At 39.6% G+C, this 26,956-nt stretch overlaps 3 protein-coding genes across 5 annotated transcripts in view; all 3 read left to right on the top strand.

The window, feature by feature from the left end:
• EPHX4 (epoxide hydrolase 4) overlaps positions 1-15,082 on the top strand; it is a 33,108-nt gene extending 18,026 nt beyond the window's left edge. The window contains exons 7-8 of one of the 2 annotated variants that reach the window (XR_012509084.1): positions 6,904-7,129; positions 14,408-14,543. Coding sequence is in view for 1 of the 2 variants with exons in the window: in XM_074369941.1 (XP_074226042.1) it covers positions 14,408-14,639 (232 nt within the window). In the remaining variant the exon portion in view is untranslated. Of the gene's footprint in view, positions 1-6,903; positions 7,130-14,407 lie in introns of both variants that reach the window. The other variant, XM_074369941.1, reaches the window with a different exon arrangement.
• Positions 15,083-17,076: 1,994 nt separating this feature from the next.
• On the top strand, positions 17,077-18,648 carry LOC105065378 (lysophosphatidylcholine acyltransferase 2B-like). The gene is given in 2 exon segments (XM_010950473.2): positions 17,077-17,932; positions 17,935-18,648. Coding segments are annotated over 2 exon segments (1,530 nt in total). The 3' UTR covers positions 18,609-18,648.
• Positions 18,649-24,084: 5,436 nt separating this feature from the next.
• BTBD8 (BTB domain containing 8) overlaps positions 24,085-26,956 on the top strand; it is a 73,218-nt gene continuing 70,346 nt past the window's right edge. For both annotated transcript variants that reach the window (XM_074369943.1, XM_074369944.1), the window contains exon 1: positions 24,085-24,383. In XM_074369943.1, coding sequence (XP_074226044.1) covers positions 24,235-24,383 — 149 coding nt within the window. In that variant the 5' untranslated portion in view covers positions 24,085-24,234. The remainder of the gene's footprint in view (positions 24,384-26,956) is intronic.

Genomic DNA, 26,956 nt, shown 5'->3' on the forward strand with positions numbered 1-26,956 from the left:
CACTGGGATGCATGTCTTTTTGACTTTTATTTTCTCTGGATATATGCCCAGGAGTGGGATTGCTGGATCACATGTTAAGTCTATTTTCATTTTTTCAAGGAGCCTCCGTACTGTCCTCCATAGTGGCTGCAGTAGTCTACACTCCCACCACAGTGTAGGAGGGTTCCCTTTTCTCTATACCTTCTCCAGCATCTGTCATTTGTAGACTTTTCAATGATGGCCATTCTGACTGGTGTGAGGTGATATCTCATTGTAGTTTTGATCTGCATTTCTCTGACAATTAGCAATGCTGAGCATTTTTTCATGTGCCTATTGATCATTCGTATGTCTTCCTTGGAGAATTGCTTGTTTAGGTCTTTTGCCCATTTTTGGATTGGGTTGTTTAATTTTTTCTTATTGAGTCATATGAGCTGCTTATATATTCTGGAGATCAACCCTTTGTCGGTTTCATTTGCAAAAGTTTTCTCCCATTCCGTAGGTTGTCGTTTTGTTTTACTTATGGTTTCCTTTGCTGTGCAGAAGCTTGTAAGTTTCATTAGGTCCCATTTGTTTATTCTTGCTTTTATTTCTTCTAGGGGAAAATATTTGAGAAGTATGTCAGATAATGTTTTGCCTATATTTTCCTCTAGGAGGTTTATTGTATCTTGTCTTATGTTTAAGTCTTTGATCCATCTTGAGTTGATTTTTGTGTATGGTGTAAGGGAGTGTTCTAGCTTCATTGTTTTACATGCTGCTGTCCAGTTTTCCCAACACCATTTGCTGAAGATACTGTCTTTATTCCATTGTATGTTCTTGCCTCCTTTGTCGAAGATGAATTGACCAAAAGTTTGTGGGTTCATTTCTGGGCTCTCTATTCTGTTCCGTTGGTCTCTATGTCTGTTTTTGTACCAATGCCATGCTGTCTTGATGACCGTAGCTCTATAGTATTGTCTGAAGTCTGGGAGAGTTATTCCTCCAGCCTCTTTCTTTCTCTTCAGCAATGCTTTGGCAATTCTAGGTCTTTGATGGTTCCATATGAATTTTATTATGATTTGTTCTAGTTCTGTGAAATATGTCCTGGGTAATTGGATAGGGATTGCATTAAGTCTGTAGATTGCCTTGGGCAGTGTGACCATTTTAACAATATTGATTCTTCCAATGCAGGAGCATGGGATAGCTTTCCATTTTTTAAAGTCTTCTTTAATTTCCTTCATCAATGGTTTATAGTTTTCTGTGTGTAATTCTTTCACCTCCTTGGTTAGATTTATTCCTAGGTATTTTATTACTTTGGGTGCTATTTTAAAGGGGATTGTTTCTTTACTTTCTTTTTCTGTTGATTCATCGTTAGTGTAAAGAAATGCAACTGAATTTTGAACGTTAATCTTGTAACCTGCTACCTTGCTGAATTATTCCATCAGCTCTGGTAGTTTTTGTGTGGACCTTTTAGGGTTTTCTATGTATGGTAACATGTCATCAGCATATAGCGACACTTTTACCTCTTCTTTTCCAATTTGGATCCCTTTTATTTCTCTCTCTTGCCTGATTGCTGTGGCTAGGACTTCCAAGACTATGTTGAATAGAGTGGTGATAGTGGGCAGCCTTGTCTTGTCCCAGATTTTAGTGGGAAGCTTTTGAGTTTTTCACCATTGAGTACAATGCTGGATATAGGTTTGTCATATATAGTTTTTATTATGTTGAGATATGTTCCCTCTATACCCCCTTTGGTGAGAGTTTTTATCATAAATGGGTGTTGAATTTTATCAAATGCTTTTTCTGAATCTACTGAGATGATCATGTGGTTTTTTCCTTTCTCTTGTTGATGTAATGTATTACATTGATTGATTTGTGTATCTTGAACCACCTTTGTGTCCCTGGGATGAACCCCACTTGGTCATGATGTATAATCTTTTTTACGTGTTGTTGGATTCTATTTGCTAACATTTTGGTCAGGATTTTGGCATCTATGTTCATCAGTGATATTGGCCTATAATTCTCTTTTTTTGGTAGTGTCTGCCTTGTTTTGGTATCAGGGTGATGGTGGCTTCATAGAATGAGCTTGGGAATACTCCCTCCTTTTCAGTCTTCTGGAGGAGTTTGAGAAGGTTTGGTATGAGTTCTTCTTTGTATGTTTGGTAGAATTCCCCAGTGAAGCCGTCTGGTCCTGGACTTTTATTTGTAGGGACTTTTTTTTATTGCTATTTCGATTTCACTTCTAGTGATCAGTTTATTCAAGTGGTCAGTTTCTTCTTGATTCAGTCTTGGTGGACTGTATGTTTCCAGAAACTTGTCCATCTCCTCTAGGTTATCCAGTTTGGTTCCATATAGTTTTTCATAATATTCTCGTATGATAATCTGTATCTCTATTTTATTTGTTGTAATTTCTCCATTTTCCTTTCTTATTTTGCTTATTTGTGCTCTTTTTCCTTCTTTGTGAGTGTGGCCAGAGGTTTGTCGATTTTATTTACTTTTTCAAAAAACCAGATTTTGGTTTGATTGATTTTTTTCTATGGTTTTTTAATCTCTATTTTATTTATTTCCTCCCTGATCTTTATAATTTCATTCCTTCTGCTGCCTTTTGGGGGTTTTTTGTTCTTCTTTTCTAGTTCTTTTAGTTGGTGGGTTAAATTGTTTATTTGAGATTGTTCTCTTTTGAGGAAGGCCTGTATCGCTATAAACTTCCCTCTAACCACTGCCTTTGCTGTGTCCCATAAATTTTGTGTAGTTGTGCTTTCATTTTCATTTGTTTCAAAGTATTTTTTAATTTCAGCTTTGATTTCCTTATCTACTCATTGGTTTTTTAATAGCATATTGTTTAATCTACATGCTTTCCTTTTTTTCTCCTTTGTTTCTCCATTGTTGATTTCTAGTTTCATGGCATTGTGGTCAGTAAAGATGCTTGAAATAATTTCTATCTTCTTAAAATCATTGAGGTTTTTTTTGTGCACAAGTACATGATCAATCCTAGAAAATGCTTCATGTGCACTTGAAAAGAATGTATATCCTATTTTTGGGGGGTGTAATGCTCTGAAAATATCCACCAAATCTAATTTTTCTATTGTATTATTTAGTTTCTCTGTTGCCTTACTTATTTTCTGTCTGGAAGATCTGTCTAGTGATGTTAATGTGGTGTTAAAATCTCCAACTATGATTGTATTCCCATCAATATCCCCCTTTATCTCTGTTAGTAATTGTTTTATGTATTTAAGTGCTCCTATACTGGGTGCATATATATTAACGAGTGTAATATCCTCATCTTGTATCACTCCTTTATTTTTTTTTTGTATCACTCTTTTAATCATTATAAAATGTCCTTCTTTATCTTTTTTTATGGCCTTTGTTTTAAAGTCTATTTTGTCTGAAATCAGTACTGCAACACCTGCTTTTTTGGCTTTTCCATTTGCATGGAATATCCTTTTCCATCCTTTCACTCTCAATCTATATGTGTCCTTCTCCCTAAAGTGGGTCTCTTGTATGCAGCATATTGAAGGTTCTTGCTTTATTATCCAGTCTGCCACTCTATGTCTTTTGACTGGAGCATTTAGTCCATTAACATTTACAGTAATTAATGATAGATGTGTGTTTATTGCCATTTTGAACAAATTTTTGCAATTGATTTGGTATTTCCTCTTTGTTCCTTTCTTCTTCCTTTTGTGGTTTGGCTATTTTCCTTTGTATTATCATGGATTTTATTTAATTTTTGTGACTCCCTTGTAAGTTTTTGGCTTGTGGTTACCCTTTTCTGTAAGTCTATTAGCCCATTACTATATCTTGAACCCATCCTACCAAAAACAAAAAATTTAAAAAAGAAAAAAAATTTTTTTTCTTGCTTCCCTCTCCCACTCTTAATGATTTAGATGTCTTCTTTTACAATTTCGTGTTTATTTGTAATTCATGAGTTATCACCTTTCCAGTTATGAGTTTCTCATTTCTGTAGCATCCTGCTGCTGTTCTATTTAGAGAAGACCTGTCAATATTTCTTTTAGCATGGGTTTAGTGTTGCTAAACTCTTTTAGTTTTTGCTTGATAAAGATAAAATTCTTTATCTCTCCTTCTATCCTAAAGGATAGTCTTGCTGGATAAAGTATCCTAGGCTGCATCTTTTTTTCATTCAGGGCTTTGAATATATCTTACCACTCCCTTCTGGCCTGTAGTGTTTGTGTAGAGAAATTAGCTGAGAGCCTTATGGGGGTTCCCTTGTAACTCACTCTTTGCTTTTCTCTTGCTGCCTTTAGGATCATTTCTTTATCCTTGACTCCGGCTATCTTGATTATGATATGTCTTGGTGTGGGTCTGTTTGGGTTCTTCCTGTTTCGGACCCTTTGAACTTCCTATACTTGGATATCTGATACCTTCTTTAAGTTTGGGAAGTTTTCAGTCATAATTTCTTTAAAAACCTTTTCAATCCCCTTTGATCTTTCTTCCCCTTCTGGGACCCCTATTATGCGAAGATTGGCACGCTTTATATTATCCCATAGGGCCCTTATGTTGCTTTCATTTGTTTTTATTTGTTTTTCTTGCAATTGTTCTGATTGGGTGCTTTCTGTTGTCCTGTCTTCTAGGTCACTAATTCGTTCCTCTGCATTATCTAGTCTGCTTTGCACAGCCTTTAGATCCGTTCTCATCTCAGCCAATGAGTTTACCAATTCTACTTGGCTCTTCTGTATAGCTTCGATTTCATTTTTGACATATTTTACATCTCTAAACACTATTTCTTTTAGTTCCTTCAGTACTTTGATCAGTCCTTTTTTGAAATCTTGATCTAGTAGGCCATCAGTGTCTATTTCCTTGATCGTGCTTTCAGGGGATTTGTCTTGATCTTTTAATTGGGAGTGGTTCCTCTGCTTCTTCATATTGCTCATATTTCTCTGGCACTGTGGCTTATGGAGTATCAGTTATCTATTGTGGTCCTTAAAGGAGTTTATTTATTTATCTGTCTAATGCCTGTGTAGGAATAAAACTTAAAAAATAGAAAGAGAGAGAGAGAAAGAGAATTTTAAAAGAAGGGAGAAAAAAAGGTTTGAAAACAGTGTATAATCAATTATAGAAGCGCAGTTTGAATCAGACTATCATTCAAGTTGAGATGTCTTTTTTAAAAAACTCTTAAAAGGAAAAAAAGATCAAAAAATGATATTTGAAACCTAGTTATAATCAATATCAGGAGATCAAACCCAAAAGAAATGAAAATGAAATCAGGTGGATTTTTTAAAAAAATAATAATATAACTACTTTAAAAGAAAAATTTTTAAGGAATTAAAACTAGAAGCATATACAATTGTTTAGAAAGTAGAAATTTAAAAGGTAATAAAAAATAGAACAGATTAAAAAAAGATAGAGAGAGAATTTTGAAAAGGGGGAGAAGAAAAGGTTTGAAAGCAGTGTATAATGAATAATTGAAGAGCAAGTTGAAGCAGAATAGCAATCGGGTTGAGATGTCTCTTAAAAACCTTTTAAAAAGGAGAAAAGAGGAAAAAAATATTTGAAACCTGTGTATAATCAATAACAGGAGATCAAAACCAAGAGAGATAAAAATGACATGACGTGGATTTTTTAAAATAATAATAATATTATTTTAAAAGAAAAATTTTTAAGGGATTAAAACTGGGAGGATATATAATTGTGCTGTCACGTGTTTTAACCATAACTCTATCCACCTCTTTTCTCCCTTTGGATTATTTTGAATAGATGTGTATTTTTAGTTATATTTTTAATGATCATTTTTCAGTTAAGAAATGTTTATCAAGCACCTTCTGTGTTCTGGGCTATGTCAGCACTCAGAATACAGTAATAAGCAAAACTAGGCAAGGTCTCTGATCTCATGAAACTTGTAGTTGAGAAGGGAAAACAGCAATAAGCAGACAACTGCAGGAATGAATACAGGTTATAAACTAACATAAGGACTTGGAGAGGAAGGGGTAAGAATGGAAGAAATGATGTTTGGACATAGAAGTTAAGGATGAGTTTGGTATTGACTAGATAAAGTTGGGGGGAGACTGGCATTCCAGAAAAAGAAAATAGCATCTTCCAAAGCTGTGTGGGAAGATGGAGGGTTGTGGTTTTAATAACACAATGAGGGCCAGTGTGGCAGAGCACAGAAAGTGCAAAGAGAGTGGAATGAGAATGGGTCTGAGAGGGAGGCAGCGGGCTGGTTATGCAGAGCCAGGTAGACCATATTAAAGACTTGAGAGCCACAAATGTGAAGCCAGTGAATGAGAATTTCAAGCAGAAAAGAGAAATGCTTCAGTTTGTATTTGGACGTATTTACTCAATATGGAGACTGTGTTGGAGGGGCGAATGTGGGGAAACGGCAGCAGGCCAGGCTGAAGACGCTGGCAGCCTGAACTAGTGTGAAGGCAGTGGAGGTGGGGAGAGTGGGTGGGCTTAAGAGCTGTCTAACAGGTTGGTTGACAGGGGTTGGTGATGGGCTGGATGGAAGGACAAGAAGAGGGATGTTGAGGATGGCTCCTGAATGCCTCGTGTGAACAGCTGTGTGGGTGGTCATCCCCTCACTGAGGGAGAAGGCACTATAGGAGAACTGGTGCTGAGGGGAAGGCCTTGAATTTTACTGATCTTAGACTAGCTGAGTTTGTGCCTCAGATATCTGAGGTCGTGCCTTAGATATTCAAATAGGCAGTTGGATACGGGAGTCTGGAACTCAGAGGAAAGATTCTGGGATGAAGATATGTCAAATCTTGGAGTCACTGACAGAGACAAATGAGACTTTTGTTTCAGAAGATATTGTCTAGGGAGAAAGTATAGTGTGAAAGATAAGACATGGAGATTTGTGTATTTGGGTTTGGATTCTACCCAGGAGAAAAAGATTTCCCCCGAGAATTAGCAGCCACAGCCTGCCTTAAAAAGATTCAGGGGCTTGAATTTATGCTGCCTGCATAATACTAAAATTCTTGGGGGAAAAATATTTTTTAGCATCATCTTAGGCTGGTAACACTGCCTAGGAAGCTTGGCAGAAGCAAAGACGGAATCTCTCTGGAGGACACATCTCAACTCAGACACACCATTCCCACAGATAAAGCCCCTGAGGATGCTGATCATCTGAACTGCAGAAAATAACCAGCCCACCGTAGTGAGTCACGATACAGTCGCAGCAGAACTCCTGCAAATTTCAAATAATAGAACTAGCAGAGACTACAAAGTAAGTTTAAGTCATTAAATATATTAAAGAGTAAAAGATACGAGAAAAGTGTAAGAAAATATCAAGACAGAATGAAAAGAGCTGGAAAAGAACCAGAAGAACTTCTACTGATGAAAAGCATGTTGCTGAAATCTGAGAGTCCCTGAGTAAGTTAAACAGCAGCTCAGGCAAGCTAAAGAGAATTATGAACTAGATGACAGATCGGGGAAAAGTTACCCAGAATATAGCTTAGAGAGATAAGTAAGTGAAAATACAAAAGACAGGTTATATTTTACATGAACAATAGAATTATAAATCATATAGACAGGTAAATACTAGGTAGGTAGACTGATAGGAGGCAGATAGAGAGAAATCACTCATATATAATATATGCAATAATATTTTTTCTAGTAAAATAAAATAAGAGAAATGGAATGTGTTATTTCCAAACCAGTAGAAGAGACAAGAAAACTCACTTCAAAAGAAGGCAGGAAAGGAGAAAAGGAAGCAAAGCAGGGTGAACAGAAAGCGGGGAGCAGGATGGCAGAAACAGTTCCAGCCTGTCAGGAAGCACAGTAAACGTTGGTTAAAAGCCAAAATACCAGATTGGATTGAGTCATAATTAAAGCATAAGGACACAGAAGGTTGAAAGTAAGAGGATGGAAACAAGTTGTAGTGGGCGTTACTTAAAATAAAACAAAAACCTCTCAGATTCTTTGAATATGGCATCTTTGAGACTAAGAATGAGGGGAGAAGAGGTAAATCCAAATCTTCTTTCTTTGACTAACAACAGAATTTATAAGTGTAAATATATACGTGTCTCTTTGGCAAACTAGACATGTTGATTTAAAAGGTATTTGTAGGTAATTTATCAAGCAAGGCAATGATTAAAAAGGCAGACACATTGCAGAGGCTACAGGTTACACTTTATAGGCTGTGGCAACCTTGTCTGAAGTCCATGTTTTTCGTTTGTTGTTTGTTTTTCACAAATGACATTTGTAAATAGAGTTATTATAAGAGAAAATAGAATACACATTTTCATGCAAGTCTAAATTTTGGACAGGAGACAAGAATGATAGTTTTAAAGCATTCTCAGTTTATTCCTTTATCAGAGCTAGCTTTGTGATACAAAATAGTATGTTTTAAGTAGCTACAAGAAAGATGGAAAATATTCTCACCTTTCTGAGATTCTTTTATTAACAATCGCTCATTAGGAGGACCTGCATTCCCAAGAGTCAGCTGTAGACTCCTGTTAATTAACATGGAGAGAGAGAAGAAAAAAAGGAGGCCTGTGAAGGTCAAAATTCCCAATTTTTTATAAGGGTAAAAGATGGTTTTAAACTAGACTGTTGCAGGTTAAGTCTAGCGCAAACCTTTTGGAAACTCAGCTGACACTCTCTGATTGTTCTTTACGTGGGTAATCAAGGTCAAGTACATCATTAAAAACAAGGTTATAAACTGTATAGGACAAAAAAGACAAGGTTATATAATATATAATGACTACAAATAAAGTACAGTACATTATACTCAGATACAAAATTTACCGACATCTCCCCAGGACTGTATTCTCATCCAAAGACTCTCCAAAATTTGAAGCCAAGAAACCAGAAAGACCAGGAATTGGACTAGCTATAGGAGAAGCCTGCAAAAAGATTTCTGAAGGTCTAGACTTATAACAAGACACCAAATAATAAAGCAAAAACTGACAGGCTTACAAGCAAAGAATGGCATAGCCGTAATTACTGTCAGAGATTTTAATCCACCTCTCTCAGAAGTTGATCAATCAAGCGGAAAAAATTTTAAAAGGATATAGAAGATTTGAACAACCCAATTAACATCTTTGGTCTGATGATCAATTCTAGAATCTTATACTCCCACATTAGAAAATACACAATATTTTTAAGCACATAGATGATTTACAAAGGTTGATTTTACACACTGGACTATAAAGCAGGTCTTAACCAAAGGCTCGATGTCATACAGATTGTGTTCTCTGAACACAGTGCAGTTAGAAATTAACAAGACTTTCAGAAAATTCAATATATTCGGAAAATTTTAAAACTTCTATATTACTCATGGATCAAAAAATCATATTGGAAATGAGTAAAAACTTAGAAAAAAGTTAGTATTAAAACATGTGGGATACAGTTAAAACAATACTTAGGAAGAAATATATTTATAGTTTTTCATGCTCATGTTAGAAAATAAGATTGAAAATTAGTGAGCTAAAACTTCAACACATTATGAGAAAGGGGGCAGGGTGTAGGTCAGTGGTAGAGCTCGTGCCTGACCATCACAGGGTCCTGGGTTCCATCCCCAGTGCCACCATTAAACAAACACATAAATAAACCTGATTACCTCCTCCCTCCCTCCCCCCCAAAAATAAATAAAAATAAATAAAATTTTAAAAATACAAAAATTTTTGAAAGACATTATGAAAAGGACATGTAAACAAAAATAAATTAGAGGGAAAATAATTTAAATTAGATAAAAAGCAGAAAGTGGTACAATGAAAACAAAGGCACAGCAGAGCGTGTCAGCAAAACCGAAGGCAGGCTCCCTGAGGACCGCTGACGCAGATACACTTCAGGCAAGACTGATTTAAAAAGGGCCTGAGGAAACAATATTAAGAAGGAGAGAATAGACTTAAGTGCAAACATAACACATTAAAATACAAATTTTATGTTAATAAATTTGAGAATTTTGACAAAATGGGAACACATTTTGTTGGAACAACTGACTATCCATATGGAATAAAATGAAATTAGATCCCTATCTTTTACCAAACAAAAAATAAACCTTAGTGGAATAAAAAAACCTAAATATGATAAGCAAAACATTCAGATGTCTAAAAGATGATATAAGAGAAAGTTTCCATGACCTCGGGTAGGAGAAAATTCTCAAATAATACACAAACATCTCAGAACATGGAGACTGATAAATACGATTATATTAAAATTAAAAACATTTGTATCTTAAAAGATACCATAAAATGATGAGGCAACCTCAGATGGGGAGAAGTTATTTGCAGTGCACAGCCAATCATGAATTAATCATCAATCAGTAATATCTAGGGTTCATAAAGAATGCCACCAAATAAATAAAGAAAAGATAGTCCAATCAAAAAAAAAATGGGCAAAGGACATGAAAAGGCAGTTTGCAGAAAAGGGGTCTAATGGTCAGTAACATGAGAGACGCTCCACATTAGCAGTCGGACACAGACGTGGGTTTTAGGTCTTGTAGGTGTATTTCTCTCACAAGTAGAAGTCTAGGCTGATGTGGTGGCTGTGCTTTGTGAAATCATCAACGATGTTATGTCACTCTTCAGTCAGAGACCAAGGCCTTTTTTGTCTTGTTATTCTGCCCTCCCTGGGGCATTGCCCTTATCTGTGTGGTCCAAGATGGTTTAACAACACATCTGCATCTCAGTCAGTGGGAAGTGGGAAAGGGAAGGGGAGGGCATGCTGGACACAGCTTAGAAGCTGCTCAGAGTATTTCTCATATCCTCGCCTTGCTGCAAGAACCCTGGGAAATGTAGTCAGGCTCCACTCTGGGTGCCCCTTTGTCCAGCTAAAAATTGGATTTTCTATCATGATGGTGAAAGGGAAGAAGTTCTGGGGAACGATTTCTACCGCATCAGGTAAACAAAGTATTTTCACACTCACTTCATTTAAACTTTTGAGAACAAGTGTTGGCAATGATGTGGAGAAAAGGGAATTCTTATTGCTGCTTGTGGAGCGTATAATCAGTTTGGAAAACAACTTGACAGTATCAAGTAGTATTGAAGATGTGCATATTCTCCGAGGAAGCAATTCCATCGGGGGATATGCTGTAAGAAAACTTCCACATGAGCACGAGTGGACGTCTGCAAGAAGGTGTTCCATATTATTTGAATTATCAAAATAACTGGAAAATTTTAAATGTTCAATAATAAGAGAATGAATCACTTGTGGTATAGTCATATGATGGAATTCTATGCAAGAGTGAAAATAAATGAAGTATGTACTCATCAATAAATAAATCTTAAAAATATAATCTTAGGCACAAGAGCAGGTTATGGAGGGGTATGTGCAATATGATGCTATTAAAGTTTTAAAATTACAAAATACATCTCTGCATATTGTTTACAAAAATATATGCACTGTATTTGGGGAGATCTGACAAATAGCATCTCTTTCTGCCCAATCTCTGAGCCAGTTGAGAAGTCAAACAAAATTTCTCAGCAGATGAAAACCAAAATATCACCTTCATTACTGATAAAGGATAGACTGAAGGCTATGGCTTAACATGAGAACTAAACGGTCTTGCTAACTCCCTGTTGCCGGCCTAGACTCTGGAGCTGATCGCGTGGGGGGAAGTTTGCAGAGCAAACTCAGTCTCCTCTGCCCCTGAGGTCACTGCCTCCGAGGAGTCTGGTAGAGAGGGGGAGAGAAGGAGATTCCGTCTCTCGCCCTCAAGACACACTGTCTGATAAACCCTCCCAGGCCAGGACCCTGGATCAGCAGCCACCACTCAGCGGTCAGGGAGGGAGCGAGGAGCCAGGAGGGTCTGAGGAAAGCCCCTCCTTAAGGAAACTAGAGGAATGGACGAAAGGTATCCAAACACATACAGAAAGTCCTCGAACATTCATGAGGATGGCAGGAACCAAATCCAACCCAGTCGTTACTCCTGAGGCCAAAGTCCTTCACTGTGGCTTGTATCAGAATCACCGAGAGGCTTGTTAAAGCGGACTGGCGGCCCCGCCCCATCATTTCTGAGTCAGTAAGTGTGGGATGCAGCCCAGGACTGGCATTTCTGACAAGGTCACAGGTGAGCACGCTGAGAACCACTGCCTTAGGGTAAGGTGAGGAAAGAAACAGGTCGAGCAGAGGCAACAGGAAGGTGTCCTGACATTTACACTGTTTTATTTCTCGAGCTGAGTGGTGGGTATGTGGGTCTTACTGTTTCCTACGTTATCTTTTTAATCAAAGTCGTTAAATATTTACATAAAGTAATGATGGGTTATGTAACACTCTGGGAACTGCTGCCTTAATACTTACAAATCCGCTGGTAACTCAGCTTGGAGGAGTAACATGTTAAATTCAGACTACTTTGAAGTCGGTGTGTTAAAGCACATTTTGATAAGGTAAGTGATTAGCAATTTAGAACAATAATTGTTACTACTTATTACAGGTTTTTGGGTTTTTCAAATTGTTTCTGTATTTACTAAGATGATTATAAAAATAAGTATATTTTTAGTCAGAAATATTTTATCAAATGTTTTCCATTAAGTTCTTTAGCTTAATATACTAAAACCTACTTTCTTAAAATGTTTAATGTTTTACTTTGTTTTATTCATTAATGTATTTATTTCTTTATGCTGTAATATAATTGACATACAGCATTATATTGGCTTCAGGTGTGTAACGTAATTATTTGATATTTGTATGTATTGCAAAGTAATCACCCCAGTAAGTCTAGTTAACTTCTGTCACCGCACGTGGTTAAACTTGTGATGAGAGCTTTTAAGATACTCTCTTGGCAACTCTCAGACATGCAATGTAGTATTAACTACAGTCACCACGCTGTGTATACTTTATTTTATATGACATATTTCATGGGAAATTTAGCAGTTTGAAACCTCAGGACCAGAGAAAATGCTTTTCTTTTAGTTTTCTGGAAACTCCTCCCTTTAACCCCTAATTTGATCTGGTGAAGAATTTGTATTTCTCTTTGCTTTTTTGATCAAGAGTCTTCGTATTTATTTTTTTGTTGAAGTCTTTTTAAACTCCCCTTACCTTGCTGTTTCAACTATTACATGCTCACATACTGTTAAATATGCAGATAGGCGGTAGAAAATGTTTTGGTTTTGAACATTTTATAAGCTCCAAAACTTAAATGGCTTTCAAGTTTGTATAGCAATCCATGTGTCAGTAATTAAGTATAGATATATTTTCATATCAGTTTGCCCATTCGGAAAGAACTTAATTTTTAGGAGCATGATAACAAAATGATGGCCACTTGTATGGGGTTCAAAAGCTAAGTCCTTGGGTGAATATATGTGACATCCTGCACTTTACGGCAGCACCCTGACCACCCCAGGCAGCCACAAGGTAACGAGGGAAGATGTAAGTCAGGGCTGGAGAGTGCCTAGTTAGATGTTCATTCTCATTCTTAGTCCACATGGTGTAATTAATACCATCCCACCTTTCTGAGAAACACCCTGGCAGAAGGTGTCAGAAGCTTTAAAAATATTTATAGTCTTCAGCAATACCAGTTCCAGGACTCTAGCCTGAAGAAGTTACCTGAAATGCCAACAAAGATTTGGGGACAAAATTCTCATTATAGCATCGCCTTAAACACCCCCTTGTTTTAAGCAGTGCTATAGTCTCAATATTCAGTTATTCAAGGACAGTCAAGTCATTTATGGGTTATTATACCATAAAATAGTATGTTTTATAAATATTTTTGAAAAACTTTTTGAAACAAAAAAGTAGTTATAATTTAATATGAAATTTGCGTGTGTATGTTTTACATAAACTGTGGATATTTATTGCATTGTACTTACAGTTTCAACTAATTCATAGAAAATGACCAAAAGGTTATCTCTTAATGATGGAATTATGCATGACTTTGTTCTTTATATTTTTTTTGTACTTAAGAAAATGCATAATAAGAACTTTGTATTTTAACAAGAAGCTTGTTGCAAAATAAATATAATATCATGTAACATTAAGGCTCATTCCATATATATTTTCTGACTTTTCAGCTGCAGTTTTTACATAAAATGCATTAGGCTATCCAACAAACAATTTAAAATATATTTAAACAGTAACACTGCTTAAAGCTCCCTTCATCACACTATTCAGAAATTCTTTTAAAGCAAATTATTCCTCATAGTGATGAATTTCATATTTAATTTATAGCCTTCATTATAAATTTGTTAGCCTCATCCAATTAAAACTTTCATCGGGCCCTTTCTTAAATAGCCCTTTAAATATTTTATTGTATAGCTTGATTGCCCAATGCAGTTTATGTCAACCATTTTTCATCATCATTTCCCTAAGGAGCCTTTTTAGACATTTTTTTCCTAATTGCCCCCACCTCATGAAATTTTAACATCTGTTTATGTACTATATGTATATTCATAGTTTTTATATAAAAAGAGTAAGTCATTTTTACTCTCCCAAGAACCAATTTTCACCCCTTTGGTGGTGATATTGCCCTCATTAAAAATGTATGGCCTAAAGCAACATTTTGGGGAAAATGTTATTTTAACTTTTACAATGAGTCTCAAGCCCACGTGTTTTGTTTTTATAGCTGCCTGCCTCTCAAACATCACATGGTGACCACTCCGACTCTACTACTGTGGGGAGAGAAAGACGCATTTATGGAGGTTGAGATGGCTGAAGTCACAAAGATTTATGTTAAAAACTATTTCAGGCTAACTATTTTGTCAGAAGCCAGTCATTGGCTCCAGCAAGAACAACCTGACATAGTGAACAAATTGATATGGACATTTCTAAAAGAAGAAACAAGGAAAAAAGATTGACTTTTCTTTATCTTCTTTGAGGGGTCTGTAATGAAATCTCTAAATAATTTTTTTAATTGTTCATCAACGTCTTCAAACTTCACTAATGAAAAAAAACTATTTTAATATGCTTTATCATAAGCAAGTATCCTGGCAAATGGTATTGAAAAAATCAGAGTATGTGTGAACTTGTAATCTAATGTTGATTTTCTTCTGCTGTATTTTGCACAGATAAGCATCTGCCTTAAAATGTATAAACTTGTACAAAAAGGAAATTGGAGAAAGTGGCTTAGTTTTGGTTTCTTGCATTATTTGCCCTGTTAACATATGGTGCCTTTTACAAATGTATATTAAAGATTAGCTGTACCATATTAAAAGGTAAACCTGCAGTGGTAGAAATTTTCGTTTTATTGTTTGAAAGTTCTTTTTACTATTTTTTAACCATTAAAAAATCTATGATCAAATCTCTTGGGTTTATAGTTTCATTATTAGTTTAAAGGCACATATGACAGATGAATGTGCATTCGTAACATGGGTGTAGACACTACTTACACGGGAAGAGTAACAAGATAACATGAGGACTCTTGTACACACACACGTATTTATTAAACAATGTAGGGAATGACAGCCACTAAGTTACTTGCCTTAATTCTCTAGCTAAATTGGTGAGACGTTTAGGAAAAGGATCAAAATATCCTTTTGCCTCCATTAAATTCAAGGAGAATTGAACACTGTACTTCCTACGTGCACTGGAACCTAGGCTCCACAGGGCAGAGATTTTTGTTTTATTAACTGACATGTAGCCAGTATTGACTCCTCATAGGAACTCAGATATTTGCTTAATGAATAAATAACATATGTGACACACCGCTAGGCACTGTGGGGGAAATAGGGGAAAAAGATGACATGCTAATGTGGATCCTTCCCTTAAGAAGCATACACAGAATGCAGTTAAATTAGGCAAGCGTGCAAAAGTTGTAATGAACATTACAAGTAAGAGTGGGAGGAGTTACAGAACAGAGAATGAAACAGCTCAGCGGATTACCATTCATTCTCTTGGGTCGCTCTGCTTTGGCACGGGGCACAACACGGCTCCTGAGGGACTGCAACTGTGTTCCCAAGCAAGACTAAGCTGATGAGAGGAGTGTTTCCCTCACTAAGCATAGTTCTGATAGCGACAGAGGGAAGTGGAATGTCCCTAAGAATTCTCATCATTGTATCCTAGCAACGTGAATTTACTAATAAAAGCCCAGTTTTCTACATAATTTATACTTGTGCCTCATAACAAACATCGCAAGGTAGGGAGCATCACCACTTCAGAGATGTGAGGTTGAGACAGGCCAGTGCCCACAGCATAAAGGCTGGAACCAGGATCTGGCCGGATCCGTCTGGTTGTAAAGCCTGTGAGCTTTCCACTTAGACTGCATGCTGTTTAACAGCCTTTGGTATCCACGTTGCTCTTCCCGTTTTATGGGTAACCTGGTGTGTTCAATGGGTAGAAACATCTCTCAGAAACCTATAATTTGACTTTTAATTCTAGGAAAAGGAATTTAAATTAGCAATTAGTGAACAGGAATATTTGATACAGGGTTGTCCCAGGTGCAAATGCTACAAGGTACAGCAGAGAGCCTGGTTCACATGGACTTTGATCATGCCCCCCTCTTGATCCCTTCCAAAGGGCAGCGATTAAAGAAGGAACGGGACTAACTGGCCTTGTGTGGGATCACAATAAAGTAATCCCGACTTATTTTAATGAAAACCTGATTCTGTGAAAGGTGCCTGTTTGTTGTTACTTACGTCAGTTTGGAAAGCTGACAGGTTCATGTGGACCAATATTAAGAAAAAGAGTCAAATGTCCATGGCTAGTTCTGGCCTATGATCATGATGTTGTCTGATTTCAATGGATGTAAAAGAGTGCTTGTAACAGACGTAAAGACTCAAGGGTGCCATCAGTTAAACTTCTAGGCATAAAGACACAGTACTGTCTGTGCAGAAGTCAATTTGCAGGGAGAGTAACTGAATTTGACTCACCACCTGCCAAGGCATCTCACAGTAAACCTGACAGGTGATGGCATTTAAATTTAAAAGTTGTGATTAATAAATATTCATCTATTTAATATATCCTTAGTAGGTATATAATATACGCTTAACATAAATGTCAGAAATTGTTACGTGAAACAAATTTATTAAGTGTATATGTTGAAAGGAGGCCATTTACAACAAGCAAAAATGACTATACTGTTGATATGACTCTAATTCTTCTGTTACATCATTTACCATTTTTGGTTTTTCTGATTTTAACGGTAATACAGCATCTCCTATTAATCCACAGTTGCCTCTGAGAGATCTAATTACGTGTGAACAGAAAGAGCATTTAAACACTGGGAAGGGGTGCGCTCTGGGGACCGCCTCCGGATCCCGGCTACACGCATCCTGAGGCTACGGGCCGGCCAGCCTCATGGCACAGTCGTCAGCAGACTCTGAGACTGAGGTGCCGAAATCCGCGCTCAGCGGAGAAGCGAGGAAGTCCCTGTACCCGCCGGCGGTGGCCAACCCCTTCAGGCAGCAGACGCACTTCGGCGCGCGGCGCTGGGCCTGCACCGTCCTGCTGGGGGCCGTGCTCGTGCCCGTGCGGGGGGCCTGCATCGCCCTGCTCTTCCTGCTCCTCTGGCCGGTCACTGTGCTTTTCACCATCGGCCGTCCTGCTCACCCAAGCAGGCCCGCCAAGAGTTGGAGAAGAAATCTGGTGCGACCAGCCCTCAAGTTCTTGTTTCAGGAGACAATATTTTTAGCAGGATTCCTGGTTAAAGTGAAAGGGAAAAAGGCAACGCAAGACGAGGCCTGCATCCTCGTCACGGCGCCGCACTCCACTTTCTTTGATGCAATCGCCTGCGTCGTGGCAGGGTTACCCTCGGTGGTCTCTGCGAGTCAAAATGTGCATATCCCCGTGGCTGGGAAGTTCTTACTGTTGACGCAGCCAGTGCTTGTGGCCCGAGATGACCCCAACTCCAGGAGGAACACCCGGGAAGAAATCCTGAAGCGGGTGACATCTGGGGGGAAGTGGCCCCAGATCCTGATCTTCCCGGAAGGGGTGTGCACCAACTGCACCTGCCTGGTCACTTTCAGACTAGGGGCCTTCTCTCCAGGTGTCCCTGTGCAGCCGGTGCTGCTGAGGTACCCAAACGCCCTGGACACAGTGACCTGGACCTGGCAGGGGTTTACAGGATTCCAGGCCTGTGTGTTGACTCTGAGTCAGCTCTTCACCAGGGTAGAAGTTGAGTTTATGCCTGTTTATATCCCAAATGACCAAGAAAAAAAAAACCCATCCTTTTTGCCAATACAGTGAGGATCATCATGGCAAATGCTCTTGGGGTGCCTGTGACAGACCACACTTACGAAGACTGCAAACTCATGATTTCTGCAGGTAACCTTCAACTACCCATGGAAGCCGGTTTGGTGGAATTTACAAAAATTAGCCAGAAATTAAAGTTAGATTGGGATAATATTCATCAGCATTTGGATGAATATGCTGCAATGGCAGCTGCCTCCAAAGGAAGGAAGGTAGGAATCACAGAGTTTGCAAATTATCTAAAGCTTCCAATTTCAGAGCCTTTGAGACAACTTTTTGCGCTCTTTGACAGGAACAATGATGGCAGCATAGACTTCAGAGAGTATGTGATAGGTCTGACTGTCCTGTGCAATCCTGCCAACACTGCAAAGATTCTGCAGACGTCATTTCGACTGTTTGATCTTGACGGTGGCGGTTCCATAGCCCAGCAGGAGTTGGCTGCTGTACTTCGGGCAGCTTTTGGAGCGCCAGACCTTGATGTTGCCCGGCTCTTCTGGGAGACAGCCGGGCAGAACTCAGCGCGCGGCTCCTACAGGGCCTTTAAGAACTTTGCGCTGAAGCACCCGGAATACGCCAAGCTGTTTAGCTCCTATTTAGACCTCCAGGCAGCCTACGTATACTCAACACCACAGCAAGCATAGGCTTGATGGCTGTATTCAGATGCTGAAGTCACCCCTGAAATCGGTGAAAGTATCTTCCAGGTCGAAACTATGGAATAAAAATTATCTGTTGAGGGAAAACACAATAGTTTTTAGCCTAAGTGGTCTGGGCACTTAATTATGATATTTAAAATGTGCTTAAGGACTATATATTCCAATTAGATTTTATAGTACCTAATTTTTTCTGAAGATAGTATGTTTGTTTCAATGTGACCTAAAGTAGAAGAGATCTACTCATAAACCTTGTTTAGCTATCATGATTCTGGTTAGTGCCTTTATTCTGCTTAAAGTAAGTAAAATAAGTAAATAAGTAAAATAAAGTGTCTTATTTTGTTAAAGTAAGGCCAGAGGAACATTATAGCCTCATTTTTTGCAGGGAAAATATCTCATTAAGACCTCCACTGGCAATAATAAATACTTATAAATCATTTTTATTCTCTCCAAAAAGGATCTGCTGCATAAATATTTCTTTGCTCTTTCTCAAAGTAGCCCAAATGTTCTTATTTTACAAGACAAAATAAAAATAAACATCAAGAAGATATACTATTGTGAATACCATTGAAATAGTTGTATGTGGCAAGGCTGCTCTTATTTATTTATTCAATCATTTATTTACTTATTTCACATGAAAGTGATTATTTAGAATGAGAAATCACAACAAGCTGCAATTTCTGGAAAACTGACTAGTATAATAAACAAAGGTTATAAATACAGGAATTCTGATAAATTCTCTTATGTATGATTCTCACCAGAAGGGGCAAATTTGTATTTATAAATGTATGCTCTTCTTTACTGAGAATATTCCTTTCACTCTGACTTGGCATCCGTGAGAACTGCAGCATCTGTTTTCTGTTGTATGTGCGTCCTTCACTATCCAGGTACTTTCAGGGGTCTCCACGTAGTGGTGGGAACTTGACCCCCACCCCTTCATGTCACCTTGTAGGAAGAATCAGTGAAGTATTCCCAGAAGCCATTCCTACACCAGGACAGGGAGCAGAAACTTATCTAGATGCCGAAGTGACTTTGAGCCAATAAATATGCCTTGCTAACCCAAACTACTGTATCCCGAACTCAGCTTCACTGTGGCTAAATCCCCAAATTGCCTAGAGCCATTCAATGCCACGAGATATGAGGGGACGTGTGACTAAGGAGAAAGAGAGACTTGGTCACCTGTGGTCAAAATTTCTCACTTCTTCAAACTTTACAAAAACAAACCCAAGTAGACACATTCCTAGGGACCCTACAAGAGCTTTGCAGGGAGCTTGTGCAAGTGGGGCCCCTAAAGCTTAAATGCCACTAGTTCGCTTCCTAGTATTTTGAAAAAGTAGGAAGGAAGAAATGTTGAGTGGGAGAAAGGTGAGCAGGAAAGGGGAAAGGAAAAAAAAGTCAAATTTTATTTTGAAATAATTTCCATGCAGTTCTGACCTGAGAAAAGGAGACGGATAAGTGATATTTCACAATCCCCACTTTTAGCCTGTTCGGGCTGCTATAATAAAGATGCCATAGACTGGGTGGCTTAGATCCTCAAAGTACGGGGTTTGGAGAGCTTCTGCGCTGATGAACACACGGAGGTGCTGGGAGAGGGGCGCAGCCAGAGAGGGCATGGAAGCGCCTTCTCTCCCTCGACCGGATGTTTACTTATATCTTTTATTACGTCCTTTTATAATAAACAGGTAAAGAGTAGGTGACCTGCTCCCCCGAGTTCTGTGAGCTGTTCTAGCAAATTAATTGTGTGACTGTGGGAACCTTCTATTTACAGCTGATTACTCAGAACCACAGGAATAACCTGGACTTGCCACTGGCACCTGAAAGGGGGGATGGTCTCGTGGGACTGAGCTTTTAGCCTGCTGGGTCTGATGCTCTCTCCGCATAGGCAGTGTCAGAATTGAGTTAAGTTGTCTGACGTCCAGCTGGTATCACAGAACTGCTTGGTGTGGGTAAAACCCCCACACATCTGGTGTCAGAAGGGCTGCGAGTGAGGTACTGGTGTGACAGTAAAGAGAGACACACCAGAGGAGGAGCATTTCCTAAACTAATATCAACTTGGCTACGCCACGGTACCCAGATATTTGATCAATCATTATTCCATGTGTGAAGGTATTTTTTTAGATGAGATTAGCATTCAATTGAGCAGGCTTTGAGTAGAGAGATTACCTTCCATAACATGGGTGCGCCTTTGAAAAAGGATAATTTAAATAAGAGATTTAAGCGTTTATCCTACCTTAGCAGTATGAAGCGTGTATCTGGACATCCAATATTTCTAACTAATGAGGGAAAATTTCAGCAAGTGGGATAACCAAACATTATGTGCCTTCTGTTATGATTCTAAATGAATTACCGCTTGTGGAAGGCAGAATAACGCCTGCTCCCCTGCCCTCAAAGAGGTCCGTGTCCTAATTCCAGAATCTGGGAATATGTCAGGTTACACGGCAAAGGGGAATTAAGGCTGCAGATGATCTTAAGGTTGTTAATTTGCTGACCTTAAAACGAGGAGCTTATTCTGCATTATCCACCTGAACCCCAGTAATCACAACAGTCCTTAAAAGCGGGAAGAAGGAGGGAGAAGCGTTCAGAATGATGCCACGTGAGAAGGACACACCTGCCAGCTTTGAAAATGGAGAAGCAGAGCCCAGAGCTGAGGAGCGTGGGCAGCCTCGAGAAGCTGGAAAAGGCAGGGAAACTCTCCCCTAGAGCCTTCAGAAGGCGGTGCAGCCTGGCCCACACCTTGACTTTAGCCTAGTGAGGCCCAGGTGGGACTGCTAACCTATAGAATTGAAAGTAAAAAATGTGCATTGTTTTTAAGCCACTGAGTTTGTGGTAATTTACTACGGCAGCAATAGAAAACTAATACACCACCTACAAAAAAGTTTTTTTCTAAAAAAACTGAACCTGAATCTAATGGAGCGTCTAAAAACAACTTCCATTTACAGGAAATACATGAGGTAGATGATCACAGTCAGTGCTGCGACAAGGAGGCAGTCAAATTTAAATATGGGCTACTCTACAGCTTAAATTGGCCAGGCTTCCCCCACAATGCCAGTGTCATGAGGGAAAGCACAGGAGAGGGAACTGCTCCAGGTTAGAAGAGACTCAGGAGACAGAAGAACCAAATGTAACCTCGTATTTTGTTCAGAAACTGATTCAAAACTGATTCAAACAAACCAACTGTGAAGTATACATTTTAGGACAGTTGGGAAAATTTTACAATGGCCTACATAATAAATGAATTATTAGCAATTTATAAGGAATAATATTAGTGGCTCTGTAATGTTGTTAAGTAAGAAAATGTACAGTTTTTTTAGAGATGCAAACTGAAGTACATAAGAGTAAAATGAAATGATGAAATAGTGTCTAGGGCTTTACTTTTAAAAATTTTAGAAGGAAGGGAAGAAAGTAAGAGGAAAAGATGAGGAAGGAAGGAAAGGAAAGAACTGATATGGCACATATGCCCAAATCTTGATCATTGCTGAATTTTGATAATGGATATATTGGGGTTCATTGTAACTTTCTATTTCTTTGTATGTTTGAAATGTTTCACACAAAAACATTTTTCAAGAAAGAAAAAAATACATCAAACACAATCACCTTTTCATAAAATTGTAGTCCTTGAAAGAGTTTTTTGCCTTCCAAGGCAATTTTACCTATTTTTCACATATAAGGATCGCAGTTAAGGCCAACCCAAAACAAAATTACGGGTTTAGCAGTGTTTACCTTCAGAGCTCTTGCAACTAGTTTCTCGGGACTTTCTAGTTTTCCTGGTCATAAAGTCTTTGAGGAATAGAAATTTGATACTTTCATTCATATTAAGATGTAAACCACTACTGAGATAAATTAATTAAAATAGAAATAATGCTTTAAGTAAGAAGTCTCTGATGGTGGACCGTGAAGCATCATTAACACTATTTTTGGTTTTGTTTTTTAAGAGGGTACTTTTCCTTCAATTACTTCACTAGCTGCCTTAGCTGCCTAAGCTGCCTAAGGTAGTTTAGGAGAATTAAACTTACATGAGCCGGAGACCAGCTACCATCCGTTCCCAACAGAGAGTAGCCTAACTGTTCCTTCACCAGCGGATACAAGGGCCTGGTACAAATCTGGCAGGACTTTGAACGGAAAGCAGCTGGTGCTGAACTGCCAGCGTTTTCAGACCTCGACCACCACTTCTGGGCTGTGCGGCCCTGACCACGTAACCTACCCTCTCATGCCTCAACTTCCTCATCTACAGTTGGGCTCATTACAGAACCTACATAAATGGTGGTTGTGAGGATTAACTGAGTTACTACATAGAAAGCAGACAGAGCAGTTTTCTCATTTAAAAGTCACTCAATAGGCCACTCTCCCTTCTCAGCAGGATGGCCCATACTCAGTCTACAGTGTGTAACTTTTACTTTGAACTGAGCACCCAAGCCCCACTCCTTGTGGCCTTTCTCTTACCTTCTGAAACAGCCTGCATTCTGTCTATGGATAGAGTATCTCTCTGAATAAATCTACCTTTACTCAAAAAAAAAAAAAAATTAAAAATTAAAAGCCCTCAATAAATGTTAACTATTATATTATCTTTGACATTTCTCTTTTCTATAGGAATAATTAAGAATAGATTACCCATTATATTTTTCAGAATTAAAGTGTCTGAATAATTAACGTCATTATTTAAAGAAATGGCTTCTTCTCGGCCAATCTTATGATACAAGACCCATATATTTTCCAAGCAACTAGTACATATTTGTTACTTTGTGCAGAGCTTCTGAATGAAGCAGACCAACTTAGCCTTCTTCCTTTGTAAGTAATCAAATAAAAAACACCAAGACTTTTTAAATGATTTCGCTCCAGCTCTTTTCTTCATGCCAAAATATTCAAAATTCTATAGTTCATCAATCCACCCACTTCCTTGCTCAGTTAAAGGTTCTTCCCCTACAGCCTTACTTCCTTTCCACCTTCTCATAAATTTTATAGTGTTATATGCAAAGAGCTGGGATGTAACTGACATTTCTCAGCTGAAGTCCAAGAGCAGTTACACGAGCCACTCCTGGATTACAAGCGGAAGGAATCTTCCAGACGCTGCATATACCCTTTGCAGGGGAGTCAGGAGAGTTGTGACTCCTGATTTTACTAAGTCCTTCCCCGACCTCTGACACCCCGAATTCTGCTTGCCCAAAGCAAATAAGGGAGGAAGTGTGACTGGCTGCAGAAAGGTCTAGTGAACTTGTCTTTCCTGGGAAAAAAACCCGCTGACATCCCAGGAAGACAAGATGTTGAAGGGCTATATTGGTTGATTTGGACTTGGCTCTCAAAACATCTGTTAAAGTGAACAGTTAGCACAACCGGAAAGCCCAGAAGACGGTACTCGGTTACTCGGAGGGCCCGCTCGCTCCCGGGCCCTGGCGGCGGAGGGAAGCCGAGCTGCCGCGCCTGCGCACGCGCTCCCGGTCACGTGATTGCTCCCTCCCCCTCCCCCCGCGGCCGGGCGGCGCCAGGGAGCGTCCGCAGGCAGGCGGAGGCGGAGGCCTTCTCCTCAGGGGGCGGATTCGGGCCGGAGCGCCGCTTTCTGGTCGGAAACGCCCCGTCCTTCCCGCGGCGCGCGGCCGAGCCGCGGCGCTGGCCCCGGAGGCCCATGGCCGGCCGTGGGCAGCGCGGCGCCGCCCCCGCGGCACGCCCGGGGTCGCCCGCAGGCCGCGGGAGGGGGGTGCAGAGGAGGGGCCCGTGCGAGCGGCGCCGGCTGAAGGCGACGGCGTCGGAGCAGCTGAGCCGGGACCTGCTCAGGTAGGAGGCGGCGGGAACGCGGCGCTGCGGCCCTGGGGCGCCCCTCCGCGCCGGCAGCTGCGACTCCTTCTGTCTCCGCCCCTCCGCCGCCTCGGGCTGCTCGGACTGACGGACGGACGGACGGTCGCCGGCGCCTGGCGGCTCGGCGGAGGCGGGCAGGAAGCCAGAACTGCCATCGCGTCCCGCGCGCACCAGCCTCCGCCCCGGTGCCCTCGCACGGGCGGGCCGGGTCTCGACCCTGGTCGAGAAACGCACACGACTTTTTTTTTTTTTTTTTTTTTTTTTTTTTTAAGAAACTTAAGACAATTCTAAGAAAAAAGATCAAGTTAGGTAGAAAAGTGAACATCTACATAGAATGAGTGAAAAATGGGACAAATTCCTGGAGAGTTGGAGGTCTCTTTCTTCTGAGCTCTCCTTAAACAATGTAGCAGAAATGCTTACATAGAAACATTTACTGATTGCAGCCTGGCTTCCTCGCTCCTAGAACATTCTATAGCCCCCAGCAACGCCTAGCTCCCTGCGACTCAAACAAGTGGAGGGTTGTTGTGAAGGTTAACTCAGGCTATGGTGAATCCAGGAGTGTCGTCTCACTTTATAAAGCAAATGAAGCTTAGAAATACTCCCTAGCTAGTTTCCCTTTCCGCCAAGACATTGATTCTTGAACTTTAGTGTTCATCAGAATCACCTGGAGGGCTTCCATTTCCTGGGGCCCAGACCATAGTTCTGGTGGCTGGTCTGGGAGGGGCCTGAGATTTTTGCATTTCTTGCAAGGTCCCAGGTGATGGTGATGCTGCAAGTCTCTGTCATACTTTGAGAACCACTGAACATAATTTCTACTCATAACGAACATTTGTGCAGCATTCTGCATTTAAAAAGTGCTTGCTGTCGCCCACATTTAAGGCTCCAGCAGCTATAAACTGAACTTCATAAAGTTAAAAAAAAAAATTCTCTTAAGTTAGGTCCATCTACCAGAGATGCTTTGTCTCCACCACTGGGGGAATTCATGGAAAAGATGGAAAAGATAACAGTGAAGTTGTTCTGTTGCTAGGGTGAATCTCTAAGGAGAAGGTGCTCCTCTTCAGTGGCTCTATTCTTCTAACTGTATTGTGAACATTGAAAGTGTCATGAATTTAAGGAAGATAATACATCTAATTTATATAAATAAAATGAGGTTAAAATTACAGCAGGTGAACAGTTTATCCTCATCCTAGCAGCAATTAAAGATAGGATCCTGAACTCCCAAGTTCTTGTTACAAGCAAAGTTTTTGTTTTGTTTTTTTAACAAGGCAACTTCATATGCTCACCCAGCCACCGTAAAAGCTATGCTAAGTTAATCTTCAAGGACAGCAATATCATTTATTGATTTATTCTACAAATATTAATGAAGAAGCTAGCTCCCACCATGTACTTAGCACTGTACTAGGTTCTGAAGAATCAAGGATTAATAAGATATGACATTGGTGTTTGTACTAACACTCTAGTGACAGAGATAATAGCCCAACAAAAGTTATGCAGACCAGGGTGATTTGGGGAAGGCTTTATAGGGTGATGCTCGAGTGATCTCCTGGGTACCGGTTAAAATTTTTAGGTAGAGATTAAGAAGGGAAAAGTCAGAGGGTGTCTAAACAAGGGGAATGGCTTTTACAAGGGCATAGAGATTTGGAAGGGCTTGATTTGTTTTGAGAAAGCAAGATGTTTTGGATTGTTCAAACAGCAGAAGAGACACCTCTAGGTTACCTGAGGCATTAGGGTATGTGGAGAAATGAGGACAAATAGGAAGCAGGTTCAGCAGTCAGAAAGCCAGATCTGATGTGCAGTTGGAAAGCTGGGGTACACAGCGATTGTGTGGTAAGACCTCATTGAGCAATGGACCACTATTCAAGACAGTTGTGATAAAAACACCTAATACTTATTGCCATCCTACTCTCAGCTAGACGCTGGGCTGACGTGTTTTATTTACTCCCCTGGGAGGTAAAACTTGTCGTTATTCCCACTGAACATATGAGGAAACTGAACATAAAGAAGAGGTGGTAGAGGCAGAATAAGGACCTTGTCATCTGGCTCCAGGGACATGAAAATGACTTGTCCAAGGTCACACGCCCAGACTATGAACCCAGTCAGTCTGCCTTCTCTAAAGTATAGTAGTGATGCAAACTCGTCTTCCAATAACTTTGTTCCTTTATTTCTGCTTCTCCTTACCTGTTCCTTTTTCTTACTCTACCTTGGATTTTCTTTGGAATTATGTTAAGAGTGCGATCAGTTGGCCCTGTGTTTATTATAGAACATTTCTGCTAGAGTTCACTTGTTTAACTACCACAGTGGCTAATGGCTAACATTGGCTGAGTCCATTGTCCATTCAGATGTGGCTAAGAGCATCAGGGTCATGTGGTGCAGTTTGGTAGCTTTATTTGGGGAAGATTGTGGGTATGGCAGGCAAAATGACAGCAGATGAGGGTGAATGGATGAGACCTGACCATAGCGGCCTCTTTCTTCAGTGGTGAGTTTGGAATGTATTCTGGAGGCATTGGAAAATCGTTGGTATTTTTTTAAATAGAGGATTGACATAATTAGAT

This window comes from Camelus bactrianus, chromosome 9, assembly GCF_048773025.1.
Source record: "Camelus bactrianus isolate YW-2024 breed Bactrian camel chromosome 9, ASM4877302v1, whole genome shotgun sequence".
NCBI classification, from domain to species: Eukaryota; Metazoa; Chordata; class Mammalia; order Artiodactyla; family Camelidae; genus Camelus; species Camelus bactrianus.